This window comes from Pyxicephalus adspersus, chromosome 6, assembly GCF_032062135.1.
Source record: "Pyxicephalus adspersus chromosome 6, UCB_Pads_2.0, whole genome shotgun sequence".
Taxonomy (NCBI): domain Eukaryota; kingdom Metazoa; phylum Chordata; class Amphibia; order Anura; family Pyxicephalidae; genus Pyxicephalus; species Pyxicephalus adspersus.
The window spans coordinates 12,636,294-12,653,538 of record NC_092863.1 but is presented as its reverse complement, the minus strand read 5'-3'; the positions used below and the strand labels follow the sequence as shown (position 1 = coordinate 12,653,538).

General features: G+C 37.2%; 1 protein-coding gene across 1 annotated transcript; it reads right to left on the bottom strand.

Annotated features, from left to right (window-relative positions):
• Window positions 1–3,540: 3,540 nt before the first annotated feature.
• Window positions 3,541–12,080, bottom strand: WNT9B (Wnt family member 9B). Its single transcript, XM_072414588.1, has 4 exons — window positions 11,941–12,080; window positions 6,996–7,252; window positions 6,384–6,649; window positions 3,541–5,753 (listed from the first exon to the last, which is right to left on the bottom strand). The coding sequence occupies exons 1-4, from the start codon at window positions 12,045–12,047 to the stop codon at window positions 5,295–5,297; spliced, it is 1,089 nt and encodes a 362-aa protein (XP_072270689.1). The 5' UTR covers window positions 12,048–12,080; the 3' UTR covers window positions 3,541–5,294.
• Window positions 12,081–17,245: the final 5,165 nt, after the last annotated feature.

The following is a 17,245-nucleotide window of genomic DNA, read 5'->3' as shown; positions in this document are numbered from 1 at the left end:
CAGTCACCATTTATAGAATTGTAATAAGCCTGCTTGACCCTCCAGGAAGTACCGGTAGATACTAACACAAAATGATGCCTAAACAACGATGGCTTATGTCTACAGGAAAGAAAAGCAGATAAAACTGTGTCAGGGGGCATAATGTATTATCTGTGGAAGTTTTTAACTAACTATGAATGGTACACATGACTTATTTAGAGTTAGGTTTTGTGTGGAGAAAATGTGTTTCTAGAAATATCACATCCATTGCCTGAACCACAAGGCTAATGTCAAAGATTTTTTTTTTTTTTTTAAAGCTTGGTGGGAAGAAGCTTTAGGCTATATTGTGACCCAACTTTTCAGTAACCACCCAAAAACAGCCAGGTGGCCACTGAAAAGTGCTGGGTGGTACACCCGGCTAAAATGGGCTGGGGAGAACACTGTAATTGTGCACAGTTTTGAAGAAGACATTTAAGTTCAAATTCATTACAAAGATAAGACCCAACAGTGCTTTAATGCAAACCCAAGGTGAGCATTACAGCAACCAGCACAAAAATGAGAGGATGTGGGTTTAGCATTCCAGACAGTGGCCGTCATAGCTGGGTCTACAAGAAAGGGTCTACTGTGTTACCAACTACATTGTGGCAATTTAATTGTTAATTCCTGTGATAGCTACAATACTGGCAGGAAATCTGGGTGGTTTATACCTTAGCCGTGTTTCTCAGTCAGGGTTCCTCAAGAAGTTGCCAGGGGTTCCATGATCATTGGGCCGAAAGTGCTGAGACTTGATTTTCCTATGTTCCAGTAAAAATTCTAGCTACTTTCATGCTTGGGTATCTGTCTAGTGACTGACACCATAAGAATGCATTAATAGTGTATGACTAGTTGAGTAAGTGGGGTGTTTCCATCAACTCTCAAGCCACCACAAGTGGATTAGACATGCATCCATTAGATCCCCTGTTGAGCAGACAGTTCTGAAATTTCCACAATATAAAAATGTCACAATTTAAATGAAGTATGTTGTAATGTAATTGTATTTTTTTTATTATTATCCTACTTAATGTCAAATTTTAAATTGTCTCAGGTAAATTGTATTTAATTGTTTAAATGACCTATGTCGCATTTGAGTATTTAGAAGTGTGTCACACGACTGGTATAGTGAAACAGTTCTAATATACGATACTGGAGAGATTGTCAAGTAACCCCTTTTTGGCCACCTAAAGGGTAGTGATAGTTATCTCCCTATATAATAGGAGCCTCCCTATATAATATTTCCTCATGTTCCAAGCGCTATTAAATCTGTTGGATTGCATAGCTAGGTTTTGCTGGATGTGAATATGCTTACAAATATGCTCCTTACCCCCAACAGCTTATCCATTGCTTTGAGGTCTCTTTTCTACTCTCTCAGGTACTCGCTCAAATCACCAATTTGGGACCCTCACAGAGGAAACCCATAAACTATTGAACACTACTCATGGTACTCTTGGGTTCAGTGAAGAACTTGCAGAATTCTTGGTCCATATTTGGTAGTACAGAGTCCTGCAGAGTAAGCGGGTACACACATTGTCAGTTTATCAGTCTTTAAAGAAATCTGCTGAGGGGAATTGACTGATCCAGAAAACTTTATATTCTTTCCTGCAGTTCTAAAAGTAGTCCCCTTCACAGAATAGGACTTCATATTGTGATATGTGTATTCATATATTATCTCCTAGATTGGATTTTTCAGTTCATGAATATGAAAATGTGTTTTAAAGACCCGGTCAAGAAAATCCTAGAAATTTTATGGACAAATTCTGTGAACAAATCTTTTCTTTTTTTTTCTTTTTTTCTGTGTATGTATGTATGTATGTATGTGTGTATATGTGTGTATATAAAATATATAATATATTCTTCTTTTAAAGGAGTACACTTAATATTACACTTTTTAGAAGAGGCGCACTGGCTGTTACCTGTAAAACAAATTTCCAGTAGTGGATAATCTTTTTCTTTTTCCTTGCTCTCTTGAAGATGAGAACGGCCACTGTAAAATTTGATTTAGATTGACAAGCTACAGTGGGTTTAGAAAAGAATCACCCTTTCAGAACATTTTGTTGTTTTGCAACCTGAAATAAAGACGCACACAAAAATATATAAAGTATTCTACTGTATTTACTCAATGCAACTTAAATGATCCAAGTGAAAGCTATAATGGCAACAGTTCAGAAAAACATAAAAAAATGAATCACTGCGATTAAGAGTTCACCCCCTACTAAAAAATATAATAAAATATAAAATACTAAAACTTAATTGGGTGTACTTAATCGCCTTGTTAATTTCCTGGGATCAGTTGTAATAATTGTGGTTAGTTCAGCATAAAAGTACTATTGTTGGAGCGTTCTTTGTAGTGCAGCTGAACGCAAACAGCCGACTATGAGAGGTAAGGCACTGGTAAAAGTTCTCTGGGATAAAGTTGCTGACGGACAAGTAGGGAGAATAGAGAAAACATTTGAAAGACTTTATCAATCTCAGAAAACAGAAAAGGCTAATTTTAAGAAGTGGAAAATGCTTGGTGTTACTAGGACCCTCCCTAGATATGGTCATGCTTTGAAACCGGATGGACCAGAGAGGAGGAATCCTGTCAGAGAGGCTGCCAAGAGGCTTATGGCAACTTTGAATCTATTACAGAAATCTATAGCAGAGAGTGATCAGTGTGTGACTGTCAAATGTGACTTGAAGGTTATAAGGTCATATGGGGAAAATGTGTCAGATGTGACCAAAATAACATAATTTGGCCTCAACACCAAACTGTACATCCAATACCACTCACAATCCAAAGATAATATCTACAGTAAAACATGGAGGTTATAGCATCCTATTGGGTGTGTTCTTCTCTGGGGCACTTGTATAACTCTTCAGGAAGACTTGCTGCCCTGTGCAAGAAAGTTCTCAATGGGAAGAAGGTTAATCTTTTAACATGACAATGACCCCAAGCATGCAGTAAAATTAACCACACGGTGACGGGAAGAAAAAAATTTGATTATCCCTGTATGGCCCAGTCAGAGCTCAGACACCCTATTGAAAAGATTTCAGCCCACTAATTGTCATCATACAATAGGAAGAAGAGTGGGAAAATGTTGCAAGGTCTGAATGTGCACTTGATAGAGAAGTATTTAATTACATGTACCACTGTAATTAAAGAACATATGTGGTTTTAGAAATTACTGACACATGTAGTTAGTTTAGTTAGTTCATTATCCATCTCAGCAAACTGTTGCTATTAAGTCTTTCACTTAGATATTTTAAATTGTATTAAGTAACTACAGCTGGACTTTTTTGTATATCATGCAAAACAACAGAATAATTATTTTCTATACATGCTGTAATTGTTGCTTGACATAATGAAGGTAGTTAGGATATGACTTCTTTTTTTTTTTCATGTTGTTTTTTGTTTTTTTTTTTTTTATGCCAACTATAACAATGATGTAGAAGTTGGTGTAAGTTTTCAATTAGTTTTCAATGGGATTAGGAGGCAGGATAACAAAATCATACATATAAATATACAAGTAAAACACACAAGAAAAGTTTTTACAAAAAAACTTTTTATAACAGAGCAGTATATAAACATATTTGAAGTGCAGTGTATTCTATGTACACAGTGGCAAAAATATAAATATATATTGCTTTACCAATACCTATATACATCTCTCTAAGCAGGCAAGAATTTCTTTTAATGCAGTGGGTATACTGCAGATTTAAATAACTTAAATAAGTATAGATTTTATTTGTTTGACTGTTCCTAATTGCTGTACACATGAGGTAGACGGTATGGGCCCAGTATGTTGCAATTTTTAATGTGGTAAGGCGCCATTAGGCCAATTTTCTGAATTTTGACTAGTTGCTATAGTTTACTGCTGGTCAACTATCCCTTTCATATTTTCTATTACCTTTTAAATAAGCCAATGTATGTGTAAGGGGTTGTTTCAGAAGAAACATAATAATATGGAAAAGAACCAGTATGGAAAGAACTTTGCTGGGTGCCAGTGCTAGGTGGCAGCATTTTTGTATTTCAGTTTGCTAGAAGACCTAATTTTATTCAAACCCACAGAATTAAAGCCATGACCTTGTAAATGTGATTTCTTACATGTCTATGGCTGTACAGGGGTCTTCATATTTCCAAGTAAAGGACCAGTTTAAGGTTCTTCAGACATAGGGAGGGGCAGATCGTGGTTAGTCGGAGTAAAATGAAGCCAGTCTTGGTGGCCAATGGAAGTAACAAATGACTTACTTTCCTGTAAGTGGGAGTAGGTCCCATCCTTGGTGCCAGTGGAAGGAATTGTTCCCCATCTTTAGTATTCTATAGTTGGTGTACACTAGCTGTGGATCAACACCTTTGATCAATGCTCACAAGATTTGTCACAAGATTTTTGAGACATTTAAAGGTTAATGCTCTAGACATATTAAGGGCACAAGCTGGTGGTTGGAAGTTGTGCTGTAGTCAGGGCATGAAGCATTGGGTTCTCTTACAGAGGTAAGCATGGTCTGGACATAAATATATGAAAATATGAATACTCCCCATATTGCTTTGTAAAACAGTGTCCTCAAACTGTGGTCCCCACACATTATTATATTTTCATAGAGACTGCTTGTGTCTGTATACATTTGCATGTCTTAAAGAAGATACAAATAAAATGATCGCTTCTTGCATTACTTTAAACACCACACAAATGTATCTGTTGGCACATGCAGTCACCATAGACTTTGAGGTCTCTTTATCATTACACCTGGTGATTGCAGGACTGCAGTGGTGGCTTTAGGATTTGTATGTCTCTATTATACATTTACAAGTACATAAGACATTTACATACAGGAAACAATTGTTGATCTAAATAATTACGCGTGCCCTGTCTGTGATTTTTGTGAACTTATTTGTAGATCGGAATGAAATATATGGCATAAGTACAGCCATAATTGAGAACTATGTGTTAAACCAATCATGTGACCAGCATTAGTGGCTACCGATTAGGCAGATCCAATTATTACAAAATAATCTGACATCAAAAGCTGCAGCATACATTGGGCAGTGATTTAAAGTGTATGTAAGTGGTGGTGGCTGTTTGGTATGTGGAAAAATATCTCAGAATAGTTATATTTAGACATATATTGTAATGCTGAATGACGTATACCCCATGTCAACATAAAGCATTGAAATTTGTAACTAAGTCCAGTACTTTCTCAGCAGTTCATTTTTTTCTGGACCAGTCACATGATGTACCCCTTTCTATTAGGAGACAAAAGTAGCTCCCTTTGCAGTCTTTAGTGCACAGTCCATGTTGCCGTTACTGTTTGCAGGTATAGGTGTCCTGCTGCTGAACGCACTTCTGACACTCAACGTGGCAGCACCAGTGAACTTGACAGTGGCAAGAAAATGTGACCATTCGACTTTGGGTGTTGTAGCCTCTCCCACAACACAGACTGTCACATGTAGTCTCTTTTGAGCACACTCTGCCTGCAGTCCCAGGAGAAAATCGACTGGCGCGGCAGAAGCTTGGAGAGTCCTCTAAGTAAACCAAATCTGTAGAACGTATGGCACGGCCAACCAAGGAATGTGCCAGAGACTCGTGGCCCCCCACTGCCTCATTTGTTGCTCCTAGGACTTTGACTGCATTGTCATACTTTGCTTTGAGTAGCGCACCCGTCTCATGGAAGGGGGAAAGCTGTTTCCAACAGGTGCGGACTGCACAGGACCCAGAAACTCCATGACACTTGCATGTCGTCTTTAACCCGCTCTTTACAGCCTAAGAACAAACACAAAACATTTAGGATCTAACAAAAAGTAATCAAAAATGTTCATATTAAAAATGTTTGTCAATAACTGGATATTTCATCTAAAGGCAGATATAAAGACGTAAATAACGCAGCTTTGTATTTGTTTTATTCTTTAAATGCATGTAGCGGAAGTACCCAACCATTCACCTATTCCTGGTGTATCACAAGCAATTGAAAGGCAGAAATATCAATCAGTCTGGCACATTACTTGGGCACAGTCAGTGGGTTGACATATATGAAGTTCACTGCATCTGATCCCAATTAGAATGCAAACATGAAACCCTCTGACTGCCGTGTTCTGCCAGTATTCTTAATAGAAATATTTAGTTCTGTATGATGTTTTTGTGTTTGTAGTTTTGGATTATGTCAACTTGTGCCATCTGTAAAATGAAATTCAAACACGTTTCTGTTGTGCATTCTTTTAATGCATTTGCTGCACAGATGTGTACAGGGAGACATTATTTTATAACTACAACATCTTCTGGTATATGAAGGGATTGTCTTCTTCCTACTTATGTTTAATATACTGACAAATTTTCTTTTGTGTTTAAATAAATAGTTTAGGCCAGGGTTCTCTGTGTGTAATGTTGTCCACTCACCTTGATGCCAGCATGAGTATTATGTAGGTCCACTCTTGCTCTTGTGTCTCTTCCCCCCTTTTTCTGGCCCAAAAAGTTCTGCAGAAAACGAGTGCTGTGTCGTAGGTTATCCCCACACACCCCCCACTGCCAGGCCCGCTGACTCTCCAGGCCGGGAGAGTCGTCACATGTACAGCGCTCCATTTTGCCTCCGCTACAGGCCTTGGCCAGTGAGTGAGTCAGTGCTGCAGCCGACACTGCATACAGGAATGCTGTTTCCTTAAATCCTGTAACAGAAATATCATAGATTTCTATTATTATTGGTGGTATTATTGCAAAAAGTTGTTTATTTAAATGTATTTTGCAAAGAAGAGATAACCGCTAGCAAGACGTCTGAACTACTTACGTACGGTAATACAAGGGTGGTATGTGATAAGCTTTATCCATAACTGCTTTTTAGGAACACCATATATAAGTGACAAAGCTATAGATAGGTATTCTCCATATCCTCTTTTGTATTTTACTAGGCAATGTGTCTCACTCCTAACACTTGGGTTTGGCTGCTTAGCTTAGGATAAATTTATTGTTATCATTTTGATAGTTGAGGAGCCATTGTTAAGCCAACTGTCTTACCTCTTTTCAGGAGGCTTCCCCTTCCCTGCAAGCTGCAGTTCCAACGTTCACTGCGCAGTTGAAATTGGCACTCCACAATGCCCAGTCTTACGGCTTCTTTTAATGCTTCTGCCAGGCCAGGCTCCTTCCTGCACAATCTCCTCTGGCGGCGGGTTAAAGGCAGCAGATCACACTGTTTTAGGTGGGGTCGACTGTGGGTGCTGCCGGTTGCAGGAGACAGTGATGTGTAGTGGGACAGGGACTCCTTGCTTGTTAGCCTGTAAAAGCCAAAAAGAAGAAAAAAAAAAAAAAGCATTAAAGGCATGTTCTGATAGGCGTAGGAAAGCAATATGCAATAATGTAGAAACCCAGCAAGCAATAATGAACATGACACCCAAATGTAATCATTAATAAATCCTGTATGACCCACCTGTCATAGACATTTTGTCTAGTGAACTGTTTGTAGCACTCCAATTTTTAATACCAGTACAGCAAGTATTACCAGATGGGGACTATATAAATGTATACATAATAACATTATTATATGTAATGTATGAACATTGCAGACAAAGGTATAATAACTTATAACAATTACTCTCCCTAAGTAGAATTTTAATCTGTTTCTAATAGTTTTTATGATTTATTTAATTGCTTTTGTCTCCTAGCTATTGCTTGCTATATCCATACAACGCATAGACACTAGTGGTCTTTCTTTTAATATTTCAAATCCCTAGAGAAACTCTGGTGGGCAATTAGTCCTCTAGCGTGGTGTCTCCTCCTGACTAATCTTTTTAAAGTGCCTTTTGTAAAAAGTATTTGGTGTTTCTTTGTATCTACAATCACCACTGAGCATTGACACATCACCAGCACTGTCTGGACCAATGAAATTCTTAAATATCTTTATATGTAAACTTGCTGCATTATTTTGCCAGAATATTTTTTTTAATATGTCATGCAACATAATATAAAATTAAACACAATTGTGTACATATATTTTTACATGATATCATTTTTCTTTTGTTATATTTTTTTTTACTTATCTATATTTACTCTGAATTGTCCTACTTTTTGAAGTGCAGAAATATACACTCCCTGCTAAAAAAAAAAAAAAAAAATCAAAAAGACTGATGACTAAATATAACACAAATTAAAAAAAAAAAAACTATATCTGTTACATTACAGGTCCTGGTGAATTGGTGCATTTTCTCAAGGAAAAAAAAATAGGATCCACGCAGAATTTGCAAATTGTATCTTTTTTGGGCCAGCTGCTACTTTCTGCCTCTTATCAATATGTGATGGGAGATTTATTTGATGTGTTGAGGTGTGGAGTTATTTGAGGTGGTATTGGAGTGTTGATCTTATTATTTATAATTTGTGATTGCCTGAATGTCCATAGTTTAAAAAAATCCAAATGTTCATATTTAAAAAAAAAAAAAAAAATTACTTGCTACTCGAGTTCCCTGAATTCATCCAGTTTATATAGTCCATATAGAATGCATTTGAATCATTCATATAACATGCATACATTTGGTAAAGGCCACATCAATTGGTTTTATATTTGTTTTTATATATATTTAGTTTTGGTGAGGCTTTTATTTGTTTGTTTGCTTGTTGTTTTTTTAAGCTTTAAAGTTTTTGTTATGAAAATAATGCAGGAAACAAAGCCTTGACACACTGTCCTTTATGCATGGTAAGGACACTGTCCTGTGTTTGTAAATCATAAGACCCCAGGTCCAGTGGTGGTTCCTTGTTTACTACAGTCAAAAGATCACAGATATATACTGTGCAATGTGACATTGTTGGTTAGTTAGAAGCCTGGTCATGCCACATCATGATAGTGTGCAATACTGTGAGTGAATCACTCCTAAGCATTAGATTGTAAATTTCAACCAGGGTTCCTTCAGAGGTTGCTAGGGGTTCCTTGAGCAATAAGCAATTTGTGACTCTCAGGTCAGTGACACCAATTATCTTTTTGGTTCTCTGTAAGGGGTGACATTTTACCCACTGGCCAGCAAAATAAGAGGATGTTTTTCCCACTGATCACCACACTAATGTGCTGTGAGCTGTGAATATAGTAATTACAGCAGGGGTTCCATAGGAAAAACTGTTGTAAATGAGTATTAATATTACATTATAAATTAGGTAAAACACCTAAGAACAATGTGACACATTGCCTTAGAGGGGAATAATAAAATTAATTGTAGAAAGGTAATTATAAAACTGTAAGTCCATACCAAACGTAAAACCTCCCTTCCTAATTATAACAAGTATTGCATAATAATAAAAAAATATATATTTGTTATATAGTTTTCTGTTGGTATTGGTATTGCTTATGCCCATCATACTGATTGATCTAGAATATATTATGGCTTATATTTCTAACATTTGTTTGGGGTCTACCATTAAATTATGTCCTTTATTTTTTCCTATGCTAGCTATAACCTTTTTTTTTTAATATGGATCTCAAATTTAATAATTTCAAAGGCACTTTAACACATTGAAAAGGCTGGCTTGGTTAAAGTTTGATCAGATTTTTGTACTAGGACACATATGTGTCAAAACGGCTACTGTTGGTAAATTTTAGAAGAGACGGTCAAGTAATAAAATCCAACAGTATATAATAATTTTATGATAATATGATCATATGGTTACTCATTCATTTAATTATTGGTAAACCCAGTTTTATCCTATAGCTACTATTGATGTGAATCTTTAGGCTTGTGTTACCCTGGCTTTAATAAGCTCTCGTTTTCTACATTTGAAGCTGGGAGCATAGGTATATCCTACATTAATAATATTTTGGAAGAACCCATATTTTGGAAGAACCCATTTCTTCCAAAATATTAACCTTCTGTTATTCTGCAATTTTGAGGAATATTGCTATTAGGTTTGGAGTGATTTCCCAAACTTGTAAATTTTAAAAGTTCATACTGTCAGAGTTTTCTTGCATCCTGTCTAATAAAATCTACAGATATAAAAGTATGGATGTTTGGTACTTTTTGCAGAATTTTATTATAGCAGTCTTCTGATATTGTATGTACATTCTAGCTTTATTCCGTAAATGACATATTTTGTTTAGTTATAAAGACAAATAAATCTGGGAGTGTAACTGAGAATATTTGGGAGCCAAGGATTTCTGTTTTATCATTCCCTTTGCTGGCGCATTGTGTATCTTCGGTGGATAAATCTATCCGTTCCTCCCTGCCATCACCTGCCGTTTTACCCATATTATGTGATCTGATGAATGTAAATATTTGGAGAAAATATCTTCATTTCAAGGTCTGGGACTCAGCACAAAATAGTGTACACAAATACTGAGAGAGAGATACGCAGGGAGGGGACAGGGAGCGGACTGTGAGAAAACAGGAAAGGGAAATCTGCCTGAAAGAAGGGTGAGAAAAGAAGATGAAAAACAGGTATTTATCAAATGGGCTTAACCCTTTGCCTGTGCTTGAGTGGGGGGTAAAAAAATAAATATAAATAAATATATATATATATATATATATATATATATATATAGCCAGGTGACCAACCACATGCCCAATATGCGAAAATTGTGCAGTGGGCATGGTCCAACCCAATAGTTGCCCTCACTTCTGCAACCAACATAGCTAAAATAATACACAGAAACATGCATGTATGATATAGAGAAAAAAACTACATAATCACTTACGGAGATAAGTGTGGCATTCACACTTAATCTGCTTGATACACAAGTTTAAAAGAATGAGAAACCACCTGAGAATGTTTGATGAATGTCGTATTTTCTGGTTTATAAATGTAGCTCTAAATACATATATACATTTGGATGTATAGTATGTTTAGTACATAGATATTTAGTATAAATAGTATATCAATATAAAAAAATCACTGTATTTTCCAAATAACTTTACATGGATCTACTTTATATGATTATAGTGCTAAAAACATAGTGGAAACATTTTTTTTAACAATACAATATTAGATTTAATTCTATTTTGTATCTGGGGAAAGTGATTTAATTCTAAAGTTTTACTAGATTAAATATACACTAAAAGAACATTTCTGACTTTCTAATAGTATAAATATATTTGGTTATCATTTCTTTATTAGCCATTTTCATCCTATTTATAACAAGCTTTGTCATTCTAAAATTATTCCCAGTTTTTATCTCTACATACGCAAATTTGCTTTTTCTTTTTGTTACATTTTTTTTTTTTACATCCATACAGATGTGTGAGAACACTTGTGATCCCTTACATGTACATTGATGGTTTCCTATTGAAAACTCATGTTTTGTCTTTAGTGACGTTTATGTTTTAATATGATCTTTGTTGTGTTCCCTGTGACAGCAGATGAAAGAGTTCTAGATAATCTTTTAATTAGGGTAATCTGCTTTTACTATGAAATATGTCTTTGGTTGGTTTGATGGCAGCTACAATTTAAAGCTCATCTAGATATATTATAGAGCTCATATAGATACAATACGGAGCTCATATAGATACAATACGGAGCTCATATAGATAAAATATAGAGCTCATATAGATAAAATATACAGCTCATATAGATATAGTATAGACATCATATAGATACAATATAGAGCTCAAATAGATTCGAATGATGGTCAATGGGAAGAATGCCTAAAGATTGGAGGAACTCTGATATAGAGGGACCATAGCAGACTATGGACTGGGAAAGGGGGGGGGGGAGACAGAGCAAGGACAGATAAGAACTGGATACAGAAAGATAAAATCATACAGACACCTGGATTACAGGTAATACCAGAAGATCATTATCCACAAAGTGATCACGGTGGGGCTTAGTAATCACCAATTATCGGACTAGGACACCAACAGATGATATGCTCAGTGCTGAATCCCAAACATCAGAATCCCTATAAATAAAATCTATGTATAAATGAACAAGCAAAGCAGGACAGGGAAAGCCCGAGTCCCCCCAAGGTTATCATAAAAAAGCAATGACTGACCCGAAGTAGGCATCGGCTGGCAGCAGGATGGTGATGGACAGGAGGATGGTGATGGGCAGGAGGTGCAGGCACAGGGCTGCCAGGGATAGGTGGAAGCCGGCTGGCATTGTGCAGACCCGGCTCTGCTCCTCATCTCTCTCCCTGGAGCTCAGCACTGCTCCGCTGCTCACTGCTACAGTATAAAGAGACGGGAAACACCTCGTCCCTGATTGGCTGGGAGCGGACACACCCTGGCTGTCCTGTCAAGGTGTGCAGCGAGAGGGCGGGGCTTATCCCTCACTTTAATGGTCCAGAGATTGATTGACAGGTGGTGCAATGATGGGGAGACACTGGCTGATGTGTACTATCCTAATGAGGGATGAAAGCATGGGTGATACACATGCTGCTTCTCCTATTATTATAAAGAAACAATTATAGGAAACAGCATGGCTAGTTCTTATTTTACTATAGAGGCATTTTGTAGAGGTTTATTTTTTGAAAAAGCCATAAACATGTAACAACCAGTTCTTTTTTTCCTTTACCTCTTTATACTTCTCTTTCTTTCATTTAATTTTATTTCTCTGTTATATCCATATGTGTATATATTACTTTCGTTCATTGTCTTTTCTTTCCCTTTCTGATGTTATATCTATCACTTATATAGCATGCTTATATCACTTCTGTTCCTCCCTTTTTCTTTCCTCTTTTTTTTTTTTTTTCTTTCTTTCTTTTCTACCTATCTGTTATCTGTTTCTCGTTATACCTATCTGTGTATATATTGCTTTCTTTCCTTCTCCCGTTTTCTTTTTTTTTCTTGCCCCTTTATGCTGTTATACCTATATGTGTAGGTATTGCTTTTCTTTCTCCAATTCTGCTGTTATACCTATATCTTTATATATTGCTTTTTCTTTCCTCTCTTTTTTCTTTCTTTCCTTTTTTTTTTTTCTTTCTTTCCTCTTTTTTTTCTTTCCTCCATTTTCCCCTCTCTACTATTATGCCTAGATGTACACATTTCACTTTCTTTCTTTCTCCCATTTTTTTTCTTTCTATTCTTTTTTTTTTCCCCATTTCTGTTGGTATACCTATATGTGTAGGTATTGCTGTCTTCTCCCTCTCTCCTTTTACTTTCTGTTGTTATATTTATCTGTCTTTGTATTGCTGTATATACCCTTCTGTCTCTGTGTTTAGAGATCTGTCCATTGCTGTATCCCTCCATCTCTCTGTGTATTGTATTTAAATTCTATTTGATTGATTTTTTTTTCTTTCTGCTTTATGTGATGTTGAGTTTGAAAAATGCAGTTGACATTTTATATTTACATCGTTGCCATTTGCACATAATGCAAAAACTTCTTAGAAATCTTATCCCAGTATTTAAAGTGTTTTTTTAACCAGATAATAAAAATGGAATGCATTGCAGTTTACCAGTCCTTAGTTTTTACTTTCACCCTATATTGATGACATTTTCTGTAAATATAGGAAAGGTACTGGTTGATTCCACCACCATAAATCCAATGCTCTTTTAGCTTCTTTTTCTGGGATGAACAAATATTGTCTGAATACAAGAGGCTGTGGTTCTGTACTTGAATCTTATTGTGCTTTTTGTAATCCAAGTCTGTGGCCTGTGGAAAAGTTTCCTGTTGTCACTGCTGCTATATCTTCCTATGCAGGGCGATCGGTTATATATATAATAAATATAAATATATATATATATATATATATATATATATATATATATACACCCCCCCCCACCACCACCCACATATATATAGTTTTCTTCAGGCAGTCTGTATCAGGTGGTTACGCCGGACCCCTAACACAGCCCTGTCCTCTGCACAAATTCTGTTCAGCCCGCAGATCATGAGACCCATACTTTTACAAGGTAATATTTGGTAAACTGCAAAACATTTTTATCTTTTTATTGTTAGATTTGAGTGCACTTAATGTATGCACATATAGCATGTGTGCAGTTATTTGTTATCATTATTATGTTGTCATCCGAAGATAGTTTTATTATTCTAGTTTAGTAATGGGGGGATTGTCCTATAAAAATCTCAGACAAGCTTTTCCATAATCAGACTTTGCTTGCTAAAAGATTGAAGATTTCTAATTTGCCCACCTCATACGAGACCTACCTGTCTGGCAGTCAGTCCATCTGGTCAGTGTGGGGGTCCTGATAGGTAGATGCAGCTCGCATGACCTCAAAATACATTAATTGCTCCCAGCACAAACATGCAGGAATACAAAAACTAGCAGACGCAGCTTCCTTTTGTGCAGGGAGCACATTCTTTAGTCCACCTCTCCTATCAAAAGCATGCAGACCAAGGAGCTTGACCTGCAGTTCAAACAGATTTGAATCCAGTTCATTCCATGCGGTTTCTGGATGTCAGTGTACAATTTCTCCCTTGGCCTCAGGCCGCTGTTACTGCTCCTGTCTTCACAGGGGGCTGTAATTGGATTCATATCTGCAGGTAAAGCTCCATGGTCTATGATTTCCTGAAATGTTAAAACTCCTTTTCCAGAGTGGAGTGAAGATTTTTTTTTTTTTTAATAACAAGTAATGAGGTTTCCTTTAGATTTTAGTAAAACAGAAATGGCTTTGGGAGGAGTGTGAAGGGTTATGTGACGGAGGAAGTGTCCAGATTCTGCAAGTGGTGAGATATTTATGGGAGCTACCAGTAGACTTCTACATAACGTATTGTGTCTGTCCCCATCATGTCAATGTTTTCTGTGATTTTATGATCGCAACCTATATTAAAATTATGTTTAGGTATGTATTGCTGTGTCATTGTTATGGAAATCTCCTTCCAATCCTGTATGGCCATCACAGAGGTGGAAAACCGTGTAAAAACAATTAGTTTGGGCTTATATTTTCAGGCCATGGCGGTGTTCTAGGTGACTTGTAATTCTAGTTTATTCCAATATTAAAATACATTTGTCACAAACTACTTTTCATACAGAATAAAATACATGAAAGAAGATGTAAAACTTTATAAAATGTTGGTTTAGTCATATTTAAATCTGCAAATTACGAGTATTACCTGAATGAGGGCCTGGCCTGGATAAGGTGGCCTGAGCACACGTTCCATCTAAGTTCCTGCCACTTCCTGAGGAAATCTCACCCTTGGACCACGGAACACACGCTTGTCAGCTATGCCTAGATGACAGAAGGAAAGCTTATCTTAATAGGATGCAGTATATGCTCCCTACAAAACTGTAGTCGCCAAAAGCAGGCTGGGACAACATGGGGATGACACCAGTAGTCTCATGTTAGAGATGATCTCACCTGAAGAGGACATGCACTTGTGAACAGAACCCATCCAGGATTCTTCCGGATCCCATCATCACAGATCTATTGAGGCCTGGTGAGCTGCGTGACTCCTCTAAGGCATCTCCTCTAACAAAACTAAGGTGAGTTAGTCCAGCCGTCTCTTCTTCTCTTGCTCCTGCGTCTCCAGTCTGGTCTGCAATGGTCTAAGTGTCTCCATTCATCCTACTTCTATGTTACCATGGGTATCCCAGCAAGCCCTGAAGTCACTGAATTGCAGGTGGACCAACTATTTCCATGTTATCAGATCTCACTGTCTTTTATGAGTTTCCAGCCAATGACTGTTTTCTTCAGGACAATTGTCTGTCCCTCCCATCTGTACCTACCCTTGCCCTGTGGGCACACCTTTATCTACCTTCATGACTACAGAATTTGGAGGATGCCAGAGATTTCACTGAGGCCCGTCAGCTCGCAATGGGGCATATCCAGCAGTTCTGGGCACCCGACTTAGCCTGAGTTTCCTCTGACTCTGTACTTTGGCCCTTTGGCCTATTACTTCAATAATGTATAGGAATAATCTATTACCCATTAGAACCATTTTATTTGTTTATCATTTGAGTCCCCTGCATGGTGTCCAGTCACTAGACCAGTGTTTGTTGACCTTTATATCCTGGGGGGAAACCATGAAATAACTTTCAGGTCTTTAGGGAACGCTTTCTATAATTATTATATATTAATTGTCACAGCTCACAGTACAATGGTGTCATGGTCCTGAGAGTACAAATTTCTGATTGTTCAAGGTACTCCTAGCAATCTCTGAAGAAACCCTGGGGCTCCAAGAAACCCTGAATGAGAAACTCTAACACAGACCATCACCTGGGCACCATGCATGAAGCAGTCTATGCAGATTTGTGATCTCGTCCAGTTATCTCTGATGTAATGGTGGGTTGTAGCAGCCCCATGTCCCCTAACCTTCACCATTTGGGTGCCACTTCCTCTCCATAGCCTAGGCTCCTCTCTTTGGGCGGTTCTTGTTCCTATGCAGGGACTCCATATCTCTACTAAGCTTGACATTGGCATGTGAGATTTTATACAGTATGGACTGAACATTGCTGCAGATCATCAAGGCTAGTATGAAATTATGGGTAAAAAAAATGTAAAACCAAAATACTTGGATATTTAACAAAACTAAAAAAAATGTGGCCCCAGTGTTTAAACAACCTATTATTTACATTTCCTTTACAGAAAAAGAAACCTAAACCCTAACTTTAATTTCCATCCAAATGTGTATCATAATCAATGACCATATTAGTTTTTACCTTTTATATCAATTATTGTTTTTCAATACTGCCGATTTCCTGCATCCCTTTACTGCAACTTCCTGTTTACATGTACTCCAGCCATGACCACATGGTATTTCCTATAATGGGTTTCCTGATGGAGATCAGACACTGAAATACCCATACCTGTGTAATATGTGATGACAGGTCCACTTGTCAGTGGTTAGCATTATAACTTCCTGAAAATACAGTGTATGCCAGTGATGTTGGGTGGCTGCACTTTACACTTCACATCCTTCCTTTATTTCTGACAAGAGAAACAGGTATTTTGACAGCCTGGAAATCTGATTACACTGACCTCAGATAACCCCAGGGCCAACCAATTGTCCCCATCCACACACAAACAAGTATTTGCCCAACACAATCCAAAAAACAAAACAAGCAGAGGACATCAATCATTACCACACATGTAATACTAACAAGCTGCCAGCAGAGGGAGACATTGTTTGCTTACTGTTTGTACTGAAATTCATAGCCAGAGGCCTCACTTTTCTTCTATTGTCAGAGAACAATTACAATGTTACTTGGAAATGATCTACTTCCAAAGTGCTTTTTTTATTTTATTTTTTTTATTGCACATCTATACCCCACACAGCAGCCTGACAGCCCCTATTTTGCTGTGGTTTTTGCTGCTAATTTGTTCCACACATACCAAGAACAATTTCTGTGGGCGCCAATAATCTAACTGCATGTTTTTGAGAATGTGGGAGATGCCATAGTA